Genomic DNA, 25,964 nt, shown 5'->3' on the forward strand with positions numbered 1-25,964 from the left:
AGACTAATCTTTAAAAAATCCACATCCCAGCAATTTTAGACCTACCTCTAACCTACCCTTCATCTACAAGATCCTAGAAAAAAAAGTGTTAAACCAATTACACTCCATCAACAAACAAGGAGCTCTATCTACCTTCCATTCGGGATTCAGGAAATTCCACAGTCCTGAAACCGTCATCGATGACTGCTAGAAACTCATGGATAAGGGGAATGATATCCTCCTGGTGCTGCTGGATCTCAGCTCAACGTTCAACACTATTGATCATCCTCTCCTCATTGCACGGCTGTCTGAAATTGGAATCCAAGACACTGCATTAAGATGATTTAACTCCTTCCTGAATAATAGATCCCACAGTGCACTATTGAAACTAAAGCTAATCCACAGGGGGCTCTATTTATTTATTTATTTAATTTTCTATACCGTTCTCCCAAGAGAGCTCAGAACGGTTTACATGAATTTATTCAGGTACTCAAGCATTTTTCCCTATCTGTCCCGGCAGGCTCACAATCTATCTAATGTACCTGGGGCAATGGGGGGATTAAGTGACTTGCCCAGGGTCACAAGGAGCAGCGTGGGTTTGAACCCCCAACCTCAGGGTGCTGAGGCTGTAGCTTTAACCACTGCGCCACACACTCCCCTCTACTATCCCCCCTATTATTCAATCTCTACATTAGACCTGTCCTAGACATAGACCACAAATACTAAATACAGATTCACTCCTTCATGGATGATATTTAACTATACCCATCGATAGGAGAAACCCATGACGCCCAGATCATGAAACTCCTAAACTGCCTCTCGAAAATCAAAAACTGGATGTCTGTCAACAAATTACAACTGAACTCCTTTGGATCCGTAAAGAACTCTGCCACTGCACCCGCCCCTCACTACACTGGGACTCAACTACCTGAACCGCAAAGGACCATGTACGCAGCCTAGGAATACTCCTTAATTCCAACTTAAGAACATAAGAACATAAGAAACGCCTTCGCCGGATCAGACCTAGGTCCATCTAGTCCGGCGATCCGCACACGCGGAGGCCCAGTTAGGTGCTCCTTATTGGAGACCCGGATTTCCCGTATGCCCCGATGTGATTTGCAAGAAGGTATGAATCCAACTTGCGCTTGAAACCCAGAACAGTAGTCTCTGCCACAACCTCCTCTGGGAGAGCATTCCAAGCACCCACCACTCGTTGTGTGAAACAGAACTTCCCGACATTTGTCCTGAACCTGCTGCCGCTCAGTTTCAGGCTATGACCTCTTGTCCGTGTCACATCTGAAAATGTCAGTAATGCTGTTTCCTGGTCAATTTTATCAAATCCTTTTAATATTTTAAAAGTCTCTAACAAATCTCCTCTCAGTCTTCTCTTTTCGAGGGTGAACAGTCCCAGTTTTCTGAGGCGTTCTTTGTAGCTCAAATTCTCCATACCTCTGACAAGTTTCGTGTCTCGCCTCTGCACATTCTCCAGCAGAGTTATATCCTTCTTAAGGTATGGAGACCAGTGTTGGACACAGTATTCTAAGTGTGGTCTGACCATTGCTCTGTAAAGTGGCATTATGACGTCTTCCGATCTACTCGTGATCCCCTTCTTAATCATGCCTAACATCCTGTTTGCTTTCCTCGCCGCCGCCACCGCACATTGAGCTGATGGTTTTAGGGTTCTGTCTATCAGTACCCCCAAATCCCTTTCTTGTTCGCATTTGGCTAATGTCACACCCAATATCCTATATTCATGTTCTTTGTTTTTCTTTCCCAGATGCATTACCTTGCATTTGTCTGCGTTAAAATTCATCTGCCACTTTATCGCCCACTTTTCCAGCTGGTTCAGATCCTTCTGAAGATCCTCGCAGTCCCTTTGAGAGCCCACTACCCGACATAGTTTTGTATCATCTGCAAACTTGATTATATTGCATGTTGTCTCCTCTTCCAGGTCATTTATAAAAATATTGAACAAGATGGGCCCAAGAACAGAGCCCTGGGGCACACCGCTAGTCACCTTCTCCCAGTCCGAGAATTTCCCATTTATGCTTACTCTCTGCTTTCTGTTCTCTAACCATTTGCTGATCCATCTGTGCACTTCTCCTCCTATTCCATGACTTAGTAATTTACTCATAAGCCTTGCGTGCGGGACCTTGTCAAATGCTTTCTGGAAGTCCAAGTAAATTATGTCCACTGGTTGTCCACTATCCATGTGTTTGTTCACCTCAAAGAAATGAATTAAATTTGTCAAACATGACTTCCCTTTCCTGAAGCCGTGTTGACTAGCTCTTATTAGGTTGTGATCTTCCAGATGTTGTACAATGTTATCTTTAATTATTGCTTCAATTAGCTTCCCAGGGACCGATGTGAGACTCACAGGTCTGTAGTTTCCCGGTTCACCTCTTGATCCTTTCTTGAAAATTGGGATAACATTTGCTATCCTCCAGTCGTCTGGTATTTGCCCGGTTCTAATTGACATGTTAGCTAAGGATTGTAATAGTTCCCCAATTTCCACCTTAAGTTCCTTTAATACTCTCGGGTGAATTCCGTCCGGTCCAGGGGATTTGTCATTCTTTAGTTTGTCAATCTGAAAGTATATCATGTCCAACTCCACATTTACTGTTGTGAGGCTTTCCTCTATGCCTCCGGTGAATATCCTCACTGTTTCTGGCATTGTTGCAGTGTCCTCATTTGTGAAGACAGATGCAAAAAATGAATTTAACCTATCGGCAACCTGTTTGTCTTCTTTAATTGACCCTTTCCTTCCTTGGTCGTCGAGAGGGCCCATCTCTCAGATGGTATCTTCCTCATTTTACTACCTACAACTCTGAAAAATAAGGAACTACTTTTCTGAGTCTGACTTCACCCAACTACTCTAAGCCTTAGTCCTTTCCCGCATGGACTACTGCAACATGCTATTCCAGTGTTTCTCAACCAGGGGGTACGTGGGCCACCTGTTGGGGATATGCGGGCTGGCTACCGCCTGGGATCTCTCCCTACCTGCCCACCTCCCACTGAAGCTACCACCTCCACCGATTCCTTCCTGCCCCACCCCCAAAGCCGACCCTGCTACCCGACACAGACCATTCCCATCCCCCACCCCCCACACAGCAGCAGCAACAGAGATGGGCCAGGTGTGTCCAGCGACTGCAAGCAGTCAGCCCACGATCCTTCCCCCCGATGTCAATTCTGACATTGAAGAGAAGGTTCCAGGCCAACCAATCGCTGCCTGGCTGGCCCAGAATCTTCTCTCTGACATCAGAATTGATGTCAGGGGGAAGGCTTGTGGGCTGGCCATGAGCAGTGGCTGTTTTATTTATTTATTTTTGATCCCTGTTTTATTTATTTATTATTTATACACCACTTATATACTAAGTGGTTTACATTCAGGTACTTTCCCTATCTGGCCCGGTGGGCTCAAACTCTATCTAGTGTACCTGGGGCAATGAGGGGATTAAGTGACTTGCCCAGGGTCACAAGGTGCAGCTGCTGCTGTGGGGGGTGGGAATGGAGCGTGGCAGGTGGCAGGGTTGTCTTTGGGGTAGGGGCATGGAGAAATCGGCAGTGGTGCCTTCATGGGGAGGGGAGCAGGCAGAGAGAGAGAGGAAGAAAAAGTTGGACTCATGGAGAGACAGAGAGAAATGTTGGTTGGGGAATGGAATGAGATCTGAAGGAGAGGAAGCATGCAGGAGGCAGAAAGAAAGAAAGAAATATTGGATGCACAGTCAGAAGGAAGTGCAACCAGAGACTCATGAAATCACCAGACCACAAAGGTAGGAAAAATTATTTTATTTTCAATTTAGTGATCAAAATGTGTCAGTTTTGAGAATTTATTTCTGCTTTCTATATTTTTAACAATTGTAGTTGCATGTTTTAATAATTGTATTACTTTTAACATATAATCTTAGACTATATGTAGATAGTGTGTTCTATGAAACTGTATCATGTGTTGAAATGTCTCAGTATTTTTCCTGTTGTGAACTGCCCAGAACTATTGGTTGGGCGGTATACAAGAAAATAAATTATTATTATTATTAGTCTATTTTTCTATAGTTGTTACTGAGGTGACATTGCATATTTTAAAGTCATCTGCCTTGACATCTTTGAAAAACCACTGAATATAAATGATTAACAGTGTGCTTTGTGTTTAAAAAAATTTTATGGTTACCATTATGTATTAATAAGATTATATTTTGTGTATATGAAAAATGGATGGAAGAAATTGCATTGGGGGTGGAATCAGGGGTGGAGTTTGGGTGGGTTTGGGGTAGAGCTTGGGCTGGGGTACTCGGTTGGTATTTGTTAGGCTTAGGGGGTACTTGGCTTGAAAAGGTTGAGAAAGACTATGATATTCAAACGGTCTCACAGCGAAGACCATATGTCATATCTAGCATGTACAAAATGTGACAACCAGACTTCTAAAAAACCTCTGTGCCCACGATCCTTCTCTCAGGCTCTATCGTCATCTCATTGGCTGCCCGTAGCCAAGTCTTGAGTCTTCAAGGGACTGATGCTAGCATTCAAATCCTTGCCCATGGCGCCAGGCTACGTGATGACCAAACTTCCTCTGTACATGCCGAACCGGTCCCTCTGCTCTCAGGATGAAATACGACCCCCTGGTCGTGCCCTTCAACTGCAAACGATGTTCCTACTCCCACTGGCATCAACTGCCCCCTCAGATCAGATACCTTGAAGGACTCCTGAACTTTAGGAAAGCAATAAAAACATACATCTTCACCTCACTCCCCTGAGAAATATATATTGGTACAGTGTGTGTGGCATTAGGATAAAAACTCTTGCACTGTTAACCTGCAACTCATTCTGAGCTCATTGGGGAGAATGGGATAATGAATGAACTAAAGAAGCCAGAGGCCAAGCACCTTTCCATCGACTGCAGATGCTTCCCCTGGAGCCAGCCAGTCAAGAGTTAAAGTGAACACACTGCTTCTCACTACTGGCTCAATCACTGGTAATTGTGTCAGAAGACTGCAAAATGTGCTTGTGGGAAAACAGCCCAATAAATTTCTTTTTTTTTTATTTGAAAAAGATTCTCTTTAATAAATGATAGTTTTTTGATGCTTCAGTCACCGGGCGCCTTTCTTCTCTTTCCCCTTCTTCTCCTTTCCTTTACTGGGTGTTTCAATTCTTGCTTGGGCTGCTTTCTGGCGCTTCTTACTCAGGGGCGTTTTACCGTACCAGTCCTGTCAGGATATAAAGAGAAGAAGTCACCAGCTGGAGACACTCTCACCGATGACCATTCACAGCATAAAACATTTCCCAATCAATATAATACCATATACAGTGGGTCATCACCTAGACACCCCTCTCACAATCATTAAAAAGAGTAGTGTCACCAGAGCTGGCCGCCCCCCCCCCCCACACTAATCATTAGAAAGAGGCGTGACCCTTCCCCCACCAGTAACCACAGAGAAAGAGAAAAGATCTTCCAGAACTATTTAAGACACAGGGGACATAAGAACATAAGAATTGCTGCTGCTGGGTCAGACCAGTGGTCATAGAAACATAGAAAGTGACGGCAGATAAGGGCCAAGGCCCATCAAGTCTGCCCACACCAATGACCCTCCCCTACCTCCCTTTGCGAAGAGAACCCACCATTCGATCCCATTTAGCTTTAAAATCAGGCACACTGCTGGCCTCAATCACCTGTATCGGAAGACCATTCCATCGATCCACCACCCTCTCGGTGAAGAAGTATTTCCTGGTGTCGCCATGCAATGTCCCTCCCCTGATTTTCCATGGATGCCCTCGTGTTGACGTGGGTTCCTTGAAGAAGAAGATATCCTCCCCCACCTCGATACGGCGCGTGAGGTATTTGAATGTTTCGATCATGTCCCCCCTCTCCCTGCGTTCCTCTAGAGAGTAGAGCTGCAATTTATTCAGCCGTTCCTCATACGGGAGATCCCTGAGCCCATCCGTGTGGCCATTCGCTGGACCGATTCTAGTCTCAGCACATCTTTGCGGTAATGTGGTCTCCAGAATTGTACACAGTATTCCAGATGGGGTCTCACCATGGACCTATATAATGGCATTATGACTTCGGGCTTACGGCTAACGAAACTCCTGCGTATGCAACCTATGATTTGTCTGGCTTTAGATGAAGCTTTCTCCACCTGAGTAGCAGTCTTCATGTCCTCACTGATGATTACCCCTAAGTCTCGTTCCGCTACAGTTCTCTCTAGGATCTCACCATTAAGAGTGTAAGTCTTACATGGATTTTTGTTGCCAAAGTGCATGACCTTACATTTTTTGGCATTGAAGTTTAGTTGCCAGGTCCTGGACCAATTCTCCAGTAGGAGGAGGTCGTGTGCCATACTATCGGTCTTGGATTTGTTGTCAGGTCCTGTTGTGTTCTTGTCCACTATATTGCATAATTTGGCGTCATCGGCGAATAACGTTAATTTACCCTGAAGCCCCTCAGCCAAGTCCCTTATTACATTACATTACATTACATTACATTAGTGATTTTTATTCCGCTTGTGCCTTGCGGTTCAAAGCGGATTACATAAGAAGAGAGCTGGACATTTCCAGGAGGGTACAAGATATTGGAGAATACAGATTGAGGGTATAGACTTAATGACAGAGTGAGGGTGTAGACATAATAACAATGGAAGATAAATCAGGTTACATTACTATACATATCAAATATTCTGTTTCCATACTTTGGTAGGTAATCGGTTTCGGTAGGGTGAATTAGGTTCCAGGTATTTTTTTATTTATTTATTATTTTTTTATATGTATTTTTTGTCGATTGATGGTATGGTGCCAGGGAGTGAGCAAACCTGGTTGGTGGAAGAGGAGAGGGAGATTAGGTAGATTGTAAATACTTTTTGAAGAGCAGCGTTTTTGATTTCTTTACGGAATGCTTTGAAGTCAGATGTTGAGGTTAACAATCTAGTGATGGAGGGTTCGAGTTTTGCTGCATGCGTTGCTATGAGGTTATCATAAAGCTTTTTACGATGAGTGCCATTGAGTGGTGGATATGAGAATGGTGTCAGTGTTCTTCTTATTCTGGGTGGAAGGTTACGGTTTAGGCGATCGTTTAGATAGGCAGGTGCAGTACCGTTGAAAACTTTGAAGATTAGACAGTACAGTTTGAATTGAATTCTGGCTTTAATCGGTAGCCAATGTGAGTCTAGGTAGGCGTTGGTGATGTGGTCATATTTTCCGAGGGAGTAGATTAGTCTGAGAGCTGTGTTCTGAACGGTCTGTAGTTTTTTGATCATGTTTGTAGATGAAGATGTTGAATAAGATTGGGCCCAAAACCGAGCCCTGCGGTACTCCACTTATCACCACTGTCGTTTTGGAGGGGGAGCCATTCACCACAACCCTCTGAAGTCTACCTCCTAGCCAGTCTCTCACCCATGTAATCAAGGTATCACCCAGACCTATAGAGCTCATTTTGCTCAACAACCTGCGGTGTGGTACGCTATCGAAAGCTTTGCTGAAATCTAAGTACACTACGTCCAGGGACTCCCCAATATCCAGCTTCCTCGTCACCCAGTCAAAGAAGCTGATCAGGTTGGATTGACAAGACTTCCCCTTTATGAACCCATGTTGACGGGGATCTCGCAGATTCCCCTCGTTCAGGACCATATCCAAGTGGTGTTTGATTAGAGTTTCCATTAGTTTGCTCACTATTGATGTGAGACTCACTGGTCTGTAGTTCATAGTTTCCTTTTTTGTGGAGAGGAATGCTTCCTTTTTTGTGGAGAGGAATGACATTAGCCGTTTTCCAGTTTAGCGGGACTTTTCCTTTGCTAAGGGAGAGATTGAAGAGTGTTGATAGTGGTTTCGCCAAGGTGTCTCTTAACTCCCTGAGTACTCTGGGGTGTATGCTGTCTGGCCCCATAGCTTTGTGAACCTTGAGTTTGGATAGTTCACTGTAGACACTACTGGGCGTAAACTCGAAGCTGCAAAACGGGTCTATCGAGCTATCCCCTGTTGGTAGCTGAGGGCCGGATCCCTGCTCCTCACGGGTGAAGACTGAGCAAAAGTATTCATTTAACAGTTTAGCCTTCTCGGAGTCTGATTCTACATAGTTCCCGTCCGGTTTCCTAAGGCGTACTATCCCTCCTGTGTTCCTGTTTCTATCACTAATATACCTAAAGAATGCTTACGTAGCGGCCCCAGGTCAAAGATCAGTACTCTAAATGAGTCCAGCCTCACCTGCGTACATTTTAGTTAAGCAGGAACTTGTCCAACTTTGTCTTGAATCCCTGGAGGTTGTTTTCCCCCATAACAGCCTCCAGAAGAGCGTTCCAGCTTTCCACCACTCTCTGGGTGAAGAAGAACTTCCTTAAGTTTGTATGGAATCTATCCCCTTTTAACTTTAGAGACTGCCCTCTCGTTCTCTCTACCTTGGAAAGTTTGAACAACCTGTCTTTATCTACTAAGTCTATCCAGTATCTTGAATGTTTCGATCATGTCTCTTCTCAGTCTCCTCTTTTCAAGGGAGAAGAGACCCAGTTTCTCTAATCTCTCACTGTTCAGCAACTCCTCCAGCCCCTCAACCATTTTAGTCACTCTTCTCTGGACCCTTTCGCGTAGTACCTTGTCCTTCTTCATGTATGGCGACCAGTGCTCCCTCCCAACACCAAAGAGAAAAAGAAGAGACATTTTTCTTAAACAGAGAGATAGAAGGCCCCCAGAGTTGGAGACCTCCAACACAATCATCAAAAGAAAGGAGTCCCTCCTTTCAAGAAGAGGAAGAGGAGATCCCAGAGTTCGAGAAAACTTTCACACCAGCCTTCCTCAGGGAACACTTGGATGGTGGACGCTAATTCCAAAATACACTAGTGAAGCGCTCCGAGCAGTACAAACCGCTTTGTACCACTGCAGATTGTCTTTACTAACGTATTTTGGACTTAGCGTCCACAAGCCAAGTGTCCCCTGAAGAAGGCGTACACCATATGGCGAAACTGGGATCCTTGTTGGGACTCCCAATTTTTTAATAAAGACTTGATCTACCTATACTCTAAGGCAGGGGTGTCCAACCTGTGGCCCGAGGGCCGCATGTGGCCCAGTGAAGTATTTTGTGCGGCCCCGGTCGAGGGCGATGCAGTGTTTTCCTCTGCTGCCCCTGGGTGTTTATCGTCTTGCCGGATCCCTCCTCTGTCTTGCTGCAGCGTTTGCATGTTTATGTGGCCCCAGAAACATTTTTTTTGGCCAATGCGGCCCAGCGAAGCCAAAAGGTTGGACACCCCTGCTCTAAGACGAGTTGTTCTCCTGTTTGCATGTCTGCTTTATTTCAAATCAACAGACAGGAGTCTCTATAGCTGAAGAAACCCCTCCTAACCATCTTAGAAAAAAGATTCCCAGTTAACAGAGAGTTCAGGTCTTTGATCCATGGAGATGTTTATTAGTTGTTAGAGAAAGAAGCTCCTAGAACAGGTTTTAATTAAGTTTTGCTATAGATTGGGGGGAAAAAAAATCATCTCACTGTTCTTACCTACCGGTTGGTTTTCTGTTATCTGTTATTGCTATCCTGTAAAATCTTCTCCACCCATCGTCTACAGCCTTCCTGGAGCACATAACTGAATTTCTACTCACTAGAGCTGTCCCCTATCTAATCGAGCAATCTGAAAGAGTTTCAGTCGCTTGGGCTCAGCTCCGTGGTATTGCGAGCTGTGATAGAACCCAGATGCAGCAGTCACAAGCCACGGTGGTGATCCGGGACAAACCTTTAGGATTTCCTCCTCTTCTTTGAAAATTGGGTCATATCTGGCCAGATGAAGCAGAAACTCAGCAGCGGCCAGTGGTTTTGTGGCCTGTAGGGACAAACGTCTCCCCCTCAGCACACTCTGAACAGCCTGAACAATGGCCCCTTGGCAATACCCATCGGACATTTTAGCTAAAGCACTGAGGTTCAGACTGCTGGTGAAGAGACCCCCATGATTCTGGATCAGCTCCTTCCAGGTAACTAAATGGAGAGAGAGAGAGAGAGAACATCTATTTTATTTTAGTCTTTATATAACACTTATAGCCTAAGTGGTTTACATTTAAGTACTCAAACATTTTTCCCTGTCTGTCCCGGTGGGCTCACAATCTATCTAATGTACCTGGGGCAATGGGGGGGGGGGATTAAGTGACTTTCTCAAGGTCACAAGGAGTAGTGTGTGATTTGAACCCATAACCTCAGGGTGCTGAGGCTGTAGCTTTAACCACTGCGCCACTCTAGAAGTCAAAATGTAGCAGACAATGAAGCCGTTGTGACATCACTGATGAGGTTGGCTCTTATTGGTGGAATGAGGCATTATGATGTCACAATACCAGCTCTGGTTATGAGAGACTGAATCTTTTCACACTATTTATTTATTCAATTTTTTATACCATTCTCTCAGGGGAGCTCAGAATGGTTTACATGAATTTATTCAGGTATTCAAGCGTTTCTCCCGGTCTGTCCCGGTGGGCTCACAATCTATCTAATGTACCTGGGGCAATGGGGGGGGGGGGGGGATTAAGTGACTTTCTCAAGGTCACAAGGAGTAGTGTGTGATTTGAACCCACAACCTCAGGGTGCTGAGGTTGTGGCTCTAACCACTGCACCACACACTTCCCATGTGAATGGAAAATTCAGAGGTGCAATCACCCGACCCCTACCATGAAAAGTGTGAGGGGGGAGGTATGGCCATCTTCACCCTCCCCCCCCAGATACAGATATGAGGGGAAAAGATCTGAGACTGAGATGCCCCCTGCTATAGACAAATTGGAGGAACAGTTGGGGAATTAGCAACATAGAAAGCATGATGGAAGGAAAAACTGATTGCCCTCCACCCTGGGTAGAAATACAACAAAGTGAGCCTCGTAGGTACCCAAGACAATGATTCGCTGTTCTAACGCCCAGGATGCTGTTCCACTGGGTGACGGGGGAGCACGTGGGAATTTGATATCTAGGTGGGATGAGTCCAGAGTTCTAAAGAAAGTGTATCAAAAGTATTTTTCAACAGTTTTAAACCCCAAATGCTAATTTCAAAACGTCAACTTAGAAATATACTTTTCCAAATGTTTCCTCATCAACTGTCAAAGTTATCAAACACCACCATTTAGCTTTGTTTTGGAAAAAGGCTTAAAGGTCCCTTTAATTTACATATTGTACAGTATATTCTTTACCTACCATTGTTATGTCTCTTGGTGGGGCTTCACATCTCTGAGCATTTGGGGTTTAAAACTGTTGAAAAATACTTCTGATACACTTTCTTTAGAACAGTTACACTTATGCAAGAGATCTTTTCAATATTTCATGTCGTCTCTTTTGGATCTCTATTTTTGAGAACATTGTTAGTTCCTTGACTCTTTTCATGTTGACTTAGTCTGCAATTTGATAACCAGTGAAGCCAGGGCTGAAATCCCACCCCTGCCCCCTGTGAACCTGCTCAAGTCACTCCACCCTCCACAGCCTCAAGTACAAACTTGGATCATGAAGCCTCTGAGAACAGGGAAACATCTCCTCTACTTGAGCACAGCTCACCTTGAGTTATCAATGAAAAGGTCTCAGCTACATCAAATGGGGTGCACCTGTTGATGGGATCCAGTGTGGAGTGTGACTTTTCTTAAACTTGTTTTGGAATTGAGTGAGTGGCATTGTGTTGGTTGGGGGCCATGTCTTTTGTGGGAGTGAGGGTGTCAGATAGGGCTATGCAGGGGAGTGCATTCGGTGTGTATCGGATGTGGGTATTTATGGGGGAGGGATGTGATCTATGTATGGAGTATGGGGGTAGTGATGAGGGGGGTCTGGGTAAAAAAAGAGAGGGGGTGTAAGCCCACCTTTCACCATCTGTAAGCCCTCAGGTTTACCCAAGACACAAGGGAATAAAGCTAATGCTAAATCATTAATTGCAGGCAGTTGAACATGATCCCTCTACAAACTGCACCTCACCGAATCTGGACGCATAGTCTGGCCGTGGAATCATGAAAATCTTCTGGAACATTTTGCAAAAAGATTTGATTTCAGCGAGATAAGGCTTCTCAGATGTTCCCACAATGAGAACACGATGCTCAGCCTTTATCATTTTGAGAACTTTTAGTAAATCCTTCTTCAGACGCTTTGGTTCCAACTATGAAAAAAGAAAAGAAAAGTAGCTGGGTTACAAACCCCCCCCCCCAAAAAAAAACCACCACCTCAGAAGCAAAGGCACAGGAAAGAGCTGAGAAACTCTCCCCCCCCCCCCAAAAAAAAAAACATCACCTCAGAAGCAAAGGCACAGGAAAGAGCTGAGAAACTCTCCCCCCCCCAAAAAAAAAAAAAAACACCACCTCAGAAGCAAAGGCACAGGAAAGAGCTGAGAAACTCTCCCCCCCCCCAAAAAAAAAAAAAACACCACCCCAGAAGCAAAGGCACAGGAAAGAGCTGAGAAACTCTCCCCCCCCCCCAAAAAAAAATAAAAAAAAACACCACCTCAGAAGCAAAGGCACAGGAAAGAGCTGAGAAACTCCCCCCCCCCAAAAAAAAAACACAAAAAACACCACCTCAGAAGCAAAGGCACAGGAAAGAGCTGAGAAACTCTCCACCCCCAAAAAAAAAAAACACCACCTCAGAAGCAAAGGCACAGGAAAGAGCTGAGAAACTCTCCCCCCCCCCCCCAAAAAAAAAAAAAACACCACCTCAGAAGCAAAGGCACAGGAAAGAGCTGAGAAACTCTCCCCCCCCAAAAACAAAAAAACACCACCTCAGAAGCAAAGGCACAGGAAAGAGCTGAGAAACTCTCCCCCCCCCAAAAAAAAAAACAAAACACCACCTCAGAAGCAAAGGCACAGGAAAGAGCTGAGAAACACTCCTCCCCCCCCAAAAAAAAACAAAAAAACACCACCTCAGAAGCAAAGGCACAGGAAAGAGCTGAGAAACTCTCCCCCCCCCAAAAACAAAAAAACACCACCTCAGAAGCAAAGGCACAGGAAAGAGCTGAGAAACTCTCCCCCCCCCAAAAAAAAAAACAAAACACCACCTCAGAAGCAAAGGCACAGGAAAGAGCTGAGAAACACTCCTCCCCCCCCAAAAAAAAAAAAACAAACCACCTCAGAAGCAAAGGCACAGGAAAGAGCTGAGAAACTCTCCTCCCCCCCCCCCAAAAAAAACAAAAAAAACACCACCTCAGAAGCAAAGGCACAGGAAAGAGCTGAGAAACTCTCCCCCCCCCAAAAAAAACAACACACAAAAAACACCACCTCAGAAGCAAAGGCACAGGAAAGAGCTGAGAAACTCTCCCCCCCAAAAAAAAACAAACAAAAAAACACCACCTCAGAAGCAAAGGCACAGGAAAGAGCTGAGAAACTCTCCCCCCCCCAAAAAAAAAAAAAAAAAAAACACCACCTCAGAAGCAAAGGCACAGGAAAGAGCTGAGAAACTCTCCCCCCCCCAAAAAAAAAAAAAAAAAAAAACACCACCACAGAAGCAAAGGCACAGGAAAGAGCTGAGAAACTCTCCCCCCCCCAAAAAAAAAAAAAAAAAAAACACCACCTCAGAAGCAAAGGCACAGGAAAGATCTGAGAAACTCTCCCCCCCCCAAAAAAAAAAACAACAAAAACACCACCTCAGAAGCAAAGGCACAGGAAAGAGCTGAGAAACTCTCCCCCCCCAAAAAAAAAAAAAAAAAAAAACACCACCTCAGAAGCAAAGGCACAGGAAAGAGCTGAGAAACTCCCCCCCCCCCCAAAAAAAAAAAAAAAAAAAAACACCACCTCAGAAGCAAAGGCACAGGAAAGAGCTGAGAAACTCTCCCCCCCCCCAAAAAAAAATTTAAAAAAAACACCACCTCAGAAGCAAAGGCACAGGAAAGAGCTGAGAAACTCTCCCCCCCCCCCCCCCCCCCATCCATCATTGCAGGAAAACAGAGAGAGAACCCACAACTCCCTTTCACTGCAAACACTGAGAAGCCAGCTGAACCCGGATCCATTCCGTATTCAGCCAGTCCCGGTCAATGCTTTTTAAAACGCTGACCACTACATGGACAATTAGGCTCTGCTATTTCATGCTGAGCTATATGGTAGAGAATGATACGGGGACAAATATGTCCCCATCCCTGCAGGAACTCAATTTCCACACCCTGTCCCCATGAGTTTTGTCCCTGCCTCTGCCCCATTCCTGTAAGCTCTGCCTTAACCGCACAAGCCTCGAATACTTATGATTTTAAATGGTTTGAGGCTTGCAGGAATGGGGCAGGGACAAGGAAAAATTTGTCCCCGTGTCATTCTCTTCTATATGGGTACTGGTATGGAGTTCCTAGGGCCATGCTGGCATGTGGTGCTCATCAGATCTTATACAGGTCCTAGCCAATATTCAAGTGAGAGCTGCTTAAGATCCTTCTGGAAGCTCTGACAAGACCCGTAAAAGGGGAAGCAGGTACCTGCACCCCTTTAAAGTCCTACCAAATACAAGAACAGCTATAAACAGTAGCACCTATGGACAGCCCTCTTAGTCTAGGGGGTTGTGAGGGCAAGAGCGATGCCCACTTTCACCAGCCCATTGTGGTTCTGGCCTCAAAATGGCTGCTGTGACCCCTAGCAATGGTCTCCCAGTACTATTGAGTACCATAAGCCTGCAGCTGATGTTGCCATGTCCTTTCTGAAGCCAGAGCTGCAAAAGCAGGAGCAAGTGGACATTAGGACAGAGGTGGGATCTCTACGTACTGCTCTCATGCATATTCATTGAGGGCCACAAGCCAGTCAGGTTTCGAGGACCATGGTCGATTCCCCTCTCTTAGGACCTGCTAGACACCCCCAGGGCTATCAAAGAAGGGCCCAGAGGAAATTTTGGGAGGGTGCTCTCTTGTTGTCTCTTAGCTTTGGAGTGGAGGGGTCACCAGAAACTCCTCAGGCTGCTATCCAGAAGTTATCCAGGAACCAGCTGATACTCAGTGCCAGCTCCTTAGCTATCTAGGCAAAGGGCTTCTTTTTAAGTGGTCTGTTGTGCCCAGTCAGCCATGCACCCAATATCACCAGCACTCACATAACTGTAATCTCCTTCCCAACTTTGCCCTTATAACGTCCCTCTCCTACCTGGTTTTAGTTTAGCCAGTTAGAGATGATATCTGGTTTCATGGCCCAGCCTATTAAAAACACAATTTAATTGGGCAGAAGCCTCTCCTGCCCACTCAAACCACCTGAGGGGCCATGTTTGATATGATGTCTAAGTCCGAGTTTGGATGTTTTGAGAAGTGTGTCCAAAACTTGGGTAGAAGAGATGGCCATTTTCAAAAACACAAAACATCTATCATGTCATTTCTAGACATGTTCATCCTTAGAGCATCTATCTTTTTTGATCATTTTTTGAAAAACAAACTGTCCAGATGCAAAACACACAAAATAAAGTCATTGGGATGTACAAGAGAAGAGTAGATTGGTTACTGTTATTAAGCATTGTTGAGTTCTGCACTTGAAGAGGGTTTGGGTTCCTTTGAATAATTATGGTTTATTGTAGTTGTGGTTTCCTAACTTGCTAAACATTGCTGTAATTTTTATGGGGTGACTTCTGTAAATCTAATAAAGAGCATTGGAGAACCTTAGGGGTCACTGCAGGGAACTTCAAATAGGGTTCCCAGGTACACATCTCACCATAACCCCCCGTACATTGTAAGGGGAACCCTCCAAAACCTACCGGATCCACCCCAATTGCCCTTATTCTTGAAGGTGTCCCTCAAATGTCAGCACCGAAGGTTTTCGATGGACACACGTTCCACCACAATTGTACTAGTTAGGGTGAGATATGGGCCTGGGTCCACTGCACTGACCACCAGGCTACTCCAGATGCCTGCTTGCTGGTCTACTAGGACTGGCCATAATATCTGCATCTGTAACACTTGTAGTTTTGCTGACATGTCTATCCAGTATATTGTATTTTTATGGTGCTTGTTATAAATTTTAATTGTATGGGTCTTTTTTTACTTATTGTATATCGCTTAGAAAATTGTATTAAGCGATCAAATCAAACTTTAATGAAACTTAAGAGAGGTTTCACATCTTTGGGAGATAGATAGGAGAGGGTCAAAGACCACTGGGGGAACATGGGAGGGAGGCATCTGTTCAGTTTGGGCACTTTTTTGGCACTTATTCATTTTTAAAACTGGTCTAGCCCCAAATGTCTAAATGGTGCCCTGGACATTTTGTAAAACGGCCAAGTCCTGAGCCCACCCAAAACACACCTCCAACAGGTCCCCATGAAATTTAGATGCACTGCTGAGAAACGGCATAGAAAACCATCTAGAAAGTAGGTTTTGAAAAAGGTGATTTGGACATTTTGGCGGTCCAAAAGTCCAACTTTTTTTGAAAATAAGCCCCTTTGAATATTGACCTCCAGTTACTTGTAAAGAAATATTATCCTCTCTTGACCGCCCTATCATTGCTAGCTCTGCCCCTTCTTTTGCTCGTTTTACGCTCTCTTCCCAGCAGGTCTTTCTTTGACTGCTCTATTGTGCTCGTGGTCGTAGAAACATAGAAACAGACGGCAGATAAGGGCCACGGCCCATCTAGTCTGCCCACCCTAATGACCCTCCCCTACCTTTGCCTTGGGAATAGATCCCATGTGCCAATCCCATTTGGCCTTAAAATCAGGCATGCTGCTGGCCTCAATCACCTACAGTGGAAGACTATTCCAGCGATCAACCACCCTTTCAGTGAAAAAGAATTTCCTGGTGTCACCTCATAGTTTCCCGCCCCTGATTTTCCACGGATGACCTCTTGTTGCTGTGGGTCCCTTGAAAAAGAAGATATCTTCCTCCGCTTCGATGCGGCCCGTGAGATACTTGAACGTCTCGTGGTCCTTCTCTTTCTCTCACACACTTACCTCTTTCTCCTCTTTTGGTACTTTCTTATAGAAAACTTTCTCGGCATCTCCGATCCAGACCACAGAGGGCTGCAGTATTTTTGCTACCTGCAAAATGCCAAGAGATACGAGATCAAAGACGCTTCTTTTTGCGTTCTTCTCAACAGTGAGTTACTAAAGCTTCCTACACTCCAAATGGCTGACTTCAGCTAGACGGCAAGCTTTAGTTATTTGGGTCCCTCACTGTGGAACATGCTATCAGCTGCTATTAGTAGTATAACAAGCTATTTTGTTGTGCTTGTAAGCTTTCGTGGCTGGCATCATGCTTGTTGCAGTTTTCCAGGTCTCACCAGGTTCTTACCTGACAAGACGCAGTGAGACCTGGAAAACTACAAGCAAGCTATCTGAGTTTTTGTAAAGCATTACAGACATGATTGTTTAGTACGTCCTTTTGTTCTTCATGTTGACATTCGTGACCAGATTTTTTGTTATTGTTTTGAAGATATCTGAATTCTGGAACAGTTTTTCTGTCTTCAGATATTTGTAGTTGAAATACTTAACTATATTTGTATTTTCATGTTCTTAACTGCTTAAATACATTGAGATAAGAGGTATATGTGGAGGGGCATTTTTGATAGGATGTCTAAGTCTGAGTTTGGACGTTTTAGGAGAGACATCTAGCAATCCAGTAGAAAAAAATGATGGCATATTCCTATAGGTATTGACATCAGATGATGAATTCTATGACATGATCTTATTGTTAATCTTTGATAAATTTGTAGAGTCTGTTGTATTTATGTATGTATCCTTTGTTACACAAAATTTTAAAATAAATAAATAAATCACAAGAGGTTTATCTTTTATTTAGATATTTATTTTTGTAATTAACGAAGATGGGAAACTGACAGAGTTGACGGTCAGTCTAGAAGAGGTATGCATTGATTGGCTTAAAAACGATAAATCCCCAGGACCAGATGGCATCCATCCGAGAGTAATCAAGGAACTGAAAGGGGTTATAGCTGAACTGCTTCAACTAATAACCAATCTGTCGATCAAATCAGGAAGAATTCTAGAAGACTGGAAAGTGGCGAATGTTACGCCAATCTTCAAGAAATGTTCAAGGGTAGATCTGGGAAACTACAGACCGGTGAGTCTGACCTCGGTACTGGGGAAGATGGTGGAGGTGCTGATACAGGATCGCATCATTGATCACCTTGATGGACACAATCTGATGACAAACAGCCAGCACGGCTTCAGCAAAGAAAGATCTTGCTTGACGAACATGCTGCACTTCTTCGAGGGAGTTAACAGGCAGATAGACAAGGGTGACCCAGTCAACATTGTATATCTGGATTTTTAGAAGGCATTTGACAAGGTCCCACATGAACGACTATTTTGAAAAATTGCAAGCCATGGAATCAAGGGTGAAATACTCGCGTGGATTAAAAACTGGCTGGTGGGTAGGAAACAGAGAGTGGGGGTGAATGGACAATACTCAGACTGGAAAAGCGTCATGAGCAAGGTGATTAAATTTGCAGATGATATGAAGTTATTCAGAGCAGTGAAGACACAGAAGGATTGCGAAGACCTGCAACGTGACATAAACACGCTCGAGAAATGGGCTGTGACATGGCAAATGAGGTTAAATGTTGATATGTGGGTAACAAAAATCTTATACACAAATACAGGATGTCCAGTGTAGTACTTGGAGAGACCCCCCAGGAAAGAGACTTGGGAGTACTGGTCAACAAGTCAATGAAGCCGTCCGCGCAATGTGCAACAGCAGTGAAAAGGGTGAACTGAATGCTAGGAATGATTAAGAAGGGGATCACAAACAGATCGGAGAAGGTTATCATACCGCGACCCCACCTGGAATACTGCGTCCAGCACTGGTCGCCGTACATGAAGAAGGACACAGTACTACTCGAAAGGGTCCAGAGAAGAGCGACTAAAATGGTTAAAGGGTTGGAAGAGTTGCAGTACAGTGAGAGATTAGAGAAACTGGGCCTCTTCTCCCTTGAAAAGAGGAGACTGAGAGGGGACATGATCGAAACGTTCAAGTTAATGAAGGGAATAGACTTAGTAGATGAAGACAGGTTGTTCACCCTCTCCAAGGTAGGGAGAACGAGAGGGCACTCTCTGAAGTTAAAAGGGGATCGATTCCTTAAAAATGTAAGAAGTTCTTCTTTACCCAGAGAGTGGTAGAAACTGGAACGCTCTTCCGGATGCTGTTATAGGGGAAAACAACATCCAGGGATTCAAGACAAAGTTAGACAAGTTCCTGCTGAACCAGAACGTACACAGGTAAGGCTAGACTCAGTTAGGGCACTGGTCTTTGGCCTAAGGGCTGCCATGGGAACGCACTGCTGGGTATGATGGACCACTGGTCTGACCCAGCAGCAGCAAATCTTATGTTCTTATTTTGTCTCTCTATTTTGGTCATTTTCAAAACCAAAGATATCCAAATGAAAAACACACAAAAACAAGCCATTGGGACGTCCAAGAGCCCAGCATTCTTAACAAACTGGCCACACAGATGGCTAAGTAGAGCTCTAGGGGGTACTGCAGTAAGCGTCACATTAAAAAGTCCCAGGTAAACTACTTATACGTTATGGTGCTTAATGTACCCATCATACCATCTATTGGGGTGCAGGTGTCTACTTTATGTAGGTTTTGGAAGGAATTTTTCATGTCATGTTCACTGCAGTACCCCCTAGATGCCCCTCTGCTCTGCCCAGATATGTCTGTGTGGCCATCTGAATATACTGTTTCTGGGTGGTGGAAGGGGGTCAGTGAGGGTCATGCCTTAATCCCTCCAGTAGTCATCTACTGGTCAGTTTGGGCACATTTTTGACCTGTAGCCCAAACATCTAAATGGTGACCTGGACGTTTGATAAAAGTTTGATTATCCCTGCAGAACATCCAAGTCCTAAGTCCAACCGAAAAACGCCTCAAATACACCTCCTTAAGATTTAAATGCACAGGAGAGAAAACAATCAGAAAGACATCTAGAAAGTCTATTTTGAAAATAGCTACATGGATCTTTTGACTAGTAAGATGGCTTATGCTATCTTTTTTTTTAAATGAGCCCCAAAGTAATTAACCCAATCCAATTAAAGCATTTAAAGGATCCATGCCTGAGGTGTTGATTACATTAGTTTATTCCTTTTTAGTTGAGGGCAATCCTTGATCAAAACTGAACATGGGGCTAGATTCACTAACAATAGCAACTCAATCGCTGTTGGCCGATTCTCTGGCTGATTTTCCAACAGCGATTGATTCACTATTAAGTTTTCATGCAAATCATTTGCATTCGAACTCACCGACTCAATTGCTCAGTTTCCAACAGTGGCCAACCCAGGTCCCAAGTACCTAGCTAGATCTCAAGTAGCAAACCAGATTTTAAGCTGCTTATCCCAATAGTCTAAAAGAGCCCCATTTAATATCATTGGCTCTTTTATAAAGCTGAGAAAAAAAGAACAGAAAAAAAACTCAGGGATGAGGGATGTAGATTTGATAGGAACTGGGCAACCTTTTGGGAAAGGGGGAGCTTGTTCTGAAAGGACGGACTCCACCTTAACCGGGATGGAACCAGGCTGCTGGCACTAACGTTTAAAAAGGAGATAGAGCAGCTTTTAAACTGAGATGTGGGGGAAAGCTGACAGTCACCAAGGAGTGGATGGTTTGGTGTCAGGTATCTTTGGACGATACTATTGAAACAGGATATTTAGGGAGTCCCAGTAGAGAGGTTCCAATAATGGTGAAAGAAAGCCAGTAGGGTTTAACAGGAAGGCAGAGTAAAAGACTCAAATTCTCCCTGTCTTCTCAGCAGCCTATAGTTACAAGAAAAAAACATAATTTGAAGTGTCTGTATACAAATGCTAAGAGCCTAAAAAATAAAATAGGAGAGTTAGAGTATAGATAGATATAAGAGGCTTCTCGGAGACCTGGTGGAAGGAGGACAATCAATGGGACAAATTATATCGCAAGAATGGAGTGGATCAAATTGGAAGGGGGGGTTGCACTATATGTTAAAGAGGGAATTGTATCAAATCAAATAAAAATTCTGCATGACAGATAGCAGTATGGATAGAAATTCCTTGTGTGAAGGGAAGGAATACAAAGGTTGGGTTACACTACCACCTCCCGGGACAAAATGAGCAGACAGATGAAGAAATGTTTTCAGAGATTAGGAAAGCTGGAGAATTGGGCAACAGGATAATAATGGGTGATTTCAATTACCACAAAAAGAAACCAAAAATTATGCTTGACGCTATAAAGATGACCGCTATATCATATAGACCTCCAGTTACTCACACCTTGCATTAATCCCACATCCAAAACCTCTATGAAGAAATAATGAATTCAAAAAAATACAAGTGAGGATTTTTTTTTGTGGAGAAAAAAAGGCCCCAGTTAGAGCTTCATGGGCCTTTAAAAAAAAATCCATTTTACTGATCAATTCACTGGAGCATGTATAGTTAATCAGAGTCAATTCATATCCATATATGGAAAAACAATTCAAATGTGAAAACAACCAGCAGTGTTCAGAATGAAACCATAAGACTCCTCCGTTCATCTAATAGCACCATCTTCACTCTTCATACGCCCAATAGGGAATCCCTGTTTCGACAATCAGGGCTGCGTCAGGGGACTACAAACAGATAAAAAATGAACAGCACTACCATACGCTGGATTACTCCCATGCTTCTAAAGCTCGGATCCAAAACATGGCACTAGCGTACAGACGCCAGGACAGGAAATAAATTCCATTTCAGGGGTACGCCTCTGTTCATTCTGACGGCCAATCCCACGTCTTTATTCTGATGGCATAAGGTCTACCAGCTGACCATCCACTCTCCAACAGAGTATCACCCTGGGACCTGCTGTTAATTCCTCATCAAAAAAGGCAGCCCATTCTACTCTATTTAATCTTGGAAGGATAACTGTGCTGCCTCTTCTGGATGACTGCTGGCATTTCTCTAGCACAGTATATTTAAGCATAGAAAAATCATGACTTGCCAGGGGCTCTGCAATTCTCCCAGTTTGCATGCACGATTTATGTTCCTGCAGTCTTGTCTTTACCGTTCTGGGGCACTGAATACAATATACATGTTTTGGGATGTTCAAACACCTGTCCCTCCAACATTACTGTGAACCGCCTAGAAGTCATAAGATTATGGCGGTATAGAAGAAATAAAGTTATTATTATTACCACAACTATAAATGATCCACATTCTCATTGGTCATAGGTATACTGTTAGGGCTTAAAATGTCCTCCAAATTGCTGTTTCTTTGAAATGAAAAGAGAATGAAGTCTAAGCATGGAGAAGTGTGGATGAATTGCTCGCTGCAGTTGAATTGACAAATTTGAATACTTCATGACAAAAGGCAACACTTCGTTCTGTTGCTTGCTCTCCCGATATTTTATCAAATCTTCTCTATGATTATACAAGGCTCATTTCCTTGCCTTTTTAACTACTGATGCAGGATATCCACGAGTCAAAAGTCATTTTTTCCAGAATATCAGAATGCTCTACAAATCCCTCTTTAGAGCTACAAATCCGATGGTTGTGCAAAGATTACACAAAAAGGATATTATTTTTCATCAGGTAGGGGTGCATACGATAAACATCAAAATAGAATTGCGATCTGTATCTTTTATATGTACAGATGTTACAAATCGCTCATCATTCTTATTCACACAGACATCTAAAAAAATAGCTTTACTCATATCATACTTCATTTCCAATTTAATCTGTGAATGACGTGTATTCAGATAATCGCAAAATTCTTGTAACGCTTCCAGAGGGCCCGTCCAGAAAAGAAAAATATCAATGAAACAGATCCACTGTCCTATATGATATTTGTAAATAGAACTGTACACCCATTGATTTTCAAAGTGGCCCATAAAAACGTTGGCCACCAAGGGGGCAAATAACACCCCCCATAGCTACCCTGGAACATTGCTGGAAAAAAACTCTCCCCAAACAGGAAATAATTGAATGTCATTGCTATTTACTTAATTTCAAGAAAAAATCAGTGGGGGTCTAAATGTGGTTGTGGTCTGCATTCTAAGTAGTCTTGCAAGATCTCAAGTGCCTCCTTTAGAGGAATTGAAGTATAAAGCAAGGCACCATCCAGAGTCATCAGAGTCATCCCTTCAATTCTTCCAACACTTGCAGAAAATGGGTAGAATCCCTCAGTAATGATTTTAGCAAACCCAGACAGTCCTGGAGGTGGCAGTCAACATATTTACAAATTCGTTCCAGCAACGAATCCTTAGCTGAAATTATTGGACGTCCGGGTGGATTCTGTAGATTCTTATGGAAATAAGTAAAAAAACCAACCAACCAGATATTTTATAATATTTCAAAAATGTATAGACAGGTTGGGGTTTCTTACTGAAATGGAGTAGAAGTTTGGTCTGTAATAAAGATCATCTTTGGTATACAAACAGATCTCTCTGCTCAAGTGCTCATAAAAAAGCCTGAGGCACCTAATATTACGATTTCTGAAACAAAACATGCATTACTTAATATTCTTATTCTTATCTTTTGATCTACTCAGTGTCCACAATTGGTGGTAATCAGTGTTACTACAGCATAGACGTGAAATGTTAATATCTACAACTTTGTCCTTGCACACCAAAACAACTAAGAAATGAGCCTTAATTTAGAACGACTTGAATCACCCACAGAATTAGGATTCTCCTTAATAAATACAGAACTGTTCCACTTTATTCAATTTTGCTATATATCTTTCTTCTTTCTGGCCTCTGAGATACCCTCTTCTCTCTTGATTGGTTTTTACTTCCTTAGTTTCTTCTCTCATTATTATTTCTCCCTCTCTCTTACATATGCTATATTATGTTAAACAGTTTGTATGGATGGTAATGTTATGATTGATATTCTTTGTTAGAGGTTGTACTCATCCATCCTATAAAATGTGAAGTTTTTGTATCATTTTTTATTTGTACCGTTGACATTAAATTTGAATAAAATTACATGGAAAAAAAATCAAAACCATGTTTTTCAGGAAATATGTTAAGTTTTTATTGTTCTTATCATGACCAGCTGATTTTCTTATTGTTATCCTCCTAGGACTGCAAGGTAATGGTAGAATAGAAGTCAATAAATGTCATGTAATCTACTTAGGCCAAAATGCACAATAATTCTTTGCCATATGCAATCAATGCATAAACCACAGTTTCCAACTATGGTTTCTTCTAAACCCAGACTACTGACAGGTTTCAGTGTCTACAGTTCCCTGTAGTTCTTTTGTAGCTGGGCAACCCTGATCCCGCCTTCCTTCTGCTTTTCTAGTATTTCAGTCAAGAATCATGTCCGGCAGCTGGATTAGTTTATTGCATTGATGATTGTTTGCTCCTCATTCATCCCTGAATCCAAACTTTTCTACCTGGCTATTTGTTTCAGCTTTTGTTCCTCAGAGGTTAATACTTCTTTTTAGAGATAAAGGCTCCGAATGCCTTTTCAGGTCCATCTTGGGTTTCAACATGTTTACTACTGAATCACCACTTTTGTTCTTTGCACTCCCTACTGTTTGGGCCATATCTTCTATTCCCATCCTATTGAGGATTGCTTTGCTACATCTCACTTGTCTGGACTGGTCTGATATGGATGATAAGGAAGGAAAAATTATGACTTACCCGATAATTTTCTTTCCTTTAGTCCTACCAGAACAGTCTAGAAATCCACCCTTATGGTAACTGATTTCTTTTTGTTGTTTCTCTGCAGTGTTGTCCGGTAAGGTTTGACTCCTTGCAAATGATACTAAAATCTGCTATAGGGTAGATACCCTTTGATTGTGTGAACAATATGAGAAAGGACCTAGCAAAGCTTGAAGAATGTTCCAAAATTTGGGCAGCTATAAAAACCCCAGGGAATGATATAGTTCATGGGATGAAGAGCATTTCTGCATGAAAAAGGAGTGGAACTTGAGTGTGATTGAATTAGAAAAATCAACAGCAATAGTTAGAAGGATGTTTGGATGCATAGGGAGAGGAACATAAAAATATAGCAACATCATAATTACCTTACTGAGACACTATCAAGCCTAGCATCCCTGTTTCCAACAGTGGCCACCCCAGATCCCAAGTACCTAGCTAGACTGGCTTGGAGGAATAAAGGAGGAAATGATGCCTCTGAAAAAGACTTTGGTGAGACCTCATTTTGAATATTGTATACAATTCTGGAGATCGTACCTTCAAAAAAATATAAACAGTATGGATTTGGTCCAGAAGGCAGCTACTAAAATGGTCAATGGTCTTTGACATAAAGTATACAGGGGCAGACTTAAAATTGCTCCATGGTGCTACTTCATCTTGAGTACTGTGTTCAATTCTGTGGAATGTGGATATGTGGAATTAGAAGAGGTTCAAAGAAGAGCTACTAAAATGATAAAAAGAATGGAACTCCTCTCGAATGAAGAAAAGCTAGATTAGTTAGGGCTTTTTAGCTTGGGAAAGAGATGGTTGAGGGGAGATATGATTGAGATCTACATAATCCTGAATGGTGTCGAACGGGTAAAAGTGAATCGATTTTTTACTCTTTCAAAAAGTACAAAAACTAGAGGACACTAAGCAAAGTGATAGTGAAAAGCACCCTCAACTGGCAGGACTGTTGATGGAGGACTCTTGCTCAGCTTAGACAGAACAGTGATGACGTGCAGGGCTGGTATCTGTTAGCTCTGGGATATAGAAAGCACCACAACTGCACATAGGGATGGAGGAGTGGTAGACCCTGATCGATTTTCAGAGGGATGTATTCATGAGGAGCTAGCTAAAATCAAGGTAGACAAAGCGATGGGGCCAGATGGTGTACATCCGAGGGTGCTGAAGGAATTTAAGGAAGTTCCGGTCGCTCTCTTCAATGAGTGTCCAGAGTCGGGAGTGGTACTGGAAAACTGGCGAAGGGCAGATGTGGTCCCTCTCCACAAAAGTAGAAGTAGGGAATTACAAGCTGGTAAATCTGACTTCTGTGGTAAGCAAATTAATGGAAACGCTTTTAAAACAGAGAATAGTCAAGTTTCTGGAATTCTATGGACTACAGGACCTGAGTCAACATGGATTCATTAGAGGTAGGTCTTGTCAGACAAATCTGATCAATTTCTTTGACTGGGTGACCAGAGACTTGGATAGAGGTTGTGTGCTAGATGTAGTGTATTTAGATTTTAGCAAAGCCTTTGACAG

General features: G+C 43.2%; 1 protein-coding gene across 1 annotated transcript in view; it reads right to left on the reverse strand.

The window, feature by feature from the left end:
* Positions 1–4,210: 4,210 nt before the first annotated feature.
* Positions 4,211–25,964, reverse strand: part of IQCA1L (IQ motif containing with AAA domain 1 like) — a 151,003-nt gene continuing 129,249 nt past the window's right edge. The window contains exons 16-19 of the mRNA XM_033932752.1: positions 16,775–16,861; positions 11,876–12,053; positions 9,681–9,919; positions 4,211–5,180 (exon numbers count right to left, since the gene is read on the reverse strand). Coding sequence (XP_033788643.1) covers positions 5,064–5,180; positions 9,681–9,919; positions 11,876–12,053; positions 16,775–16,861 — 621 coding nt within the window. The 3' untranslated portion in view covers positions 4,211–5,063. The remainder of the gene's footprint in view (positions 5,181–9,680; positions 9,920–11,875; positions 12,054–16,774; positions 16,862–25,964) is intronic.

The sequence above is a fragment of the Geotrypetes seraphini genome, chromosome 2 (assembly GCF_902459505.1).
Source record: "Geotrypetes seraphini chromosome 2, aGeoSer1.1, whole genome shotgun sequence".
Taxonomy (NCBI): Eukaryota; Metazoa; Chordata; class Amphibia; order Gymnophiona; family Dermophiidae; genus Geotrypetes; species Geotrypetes seraphini.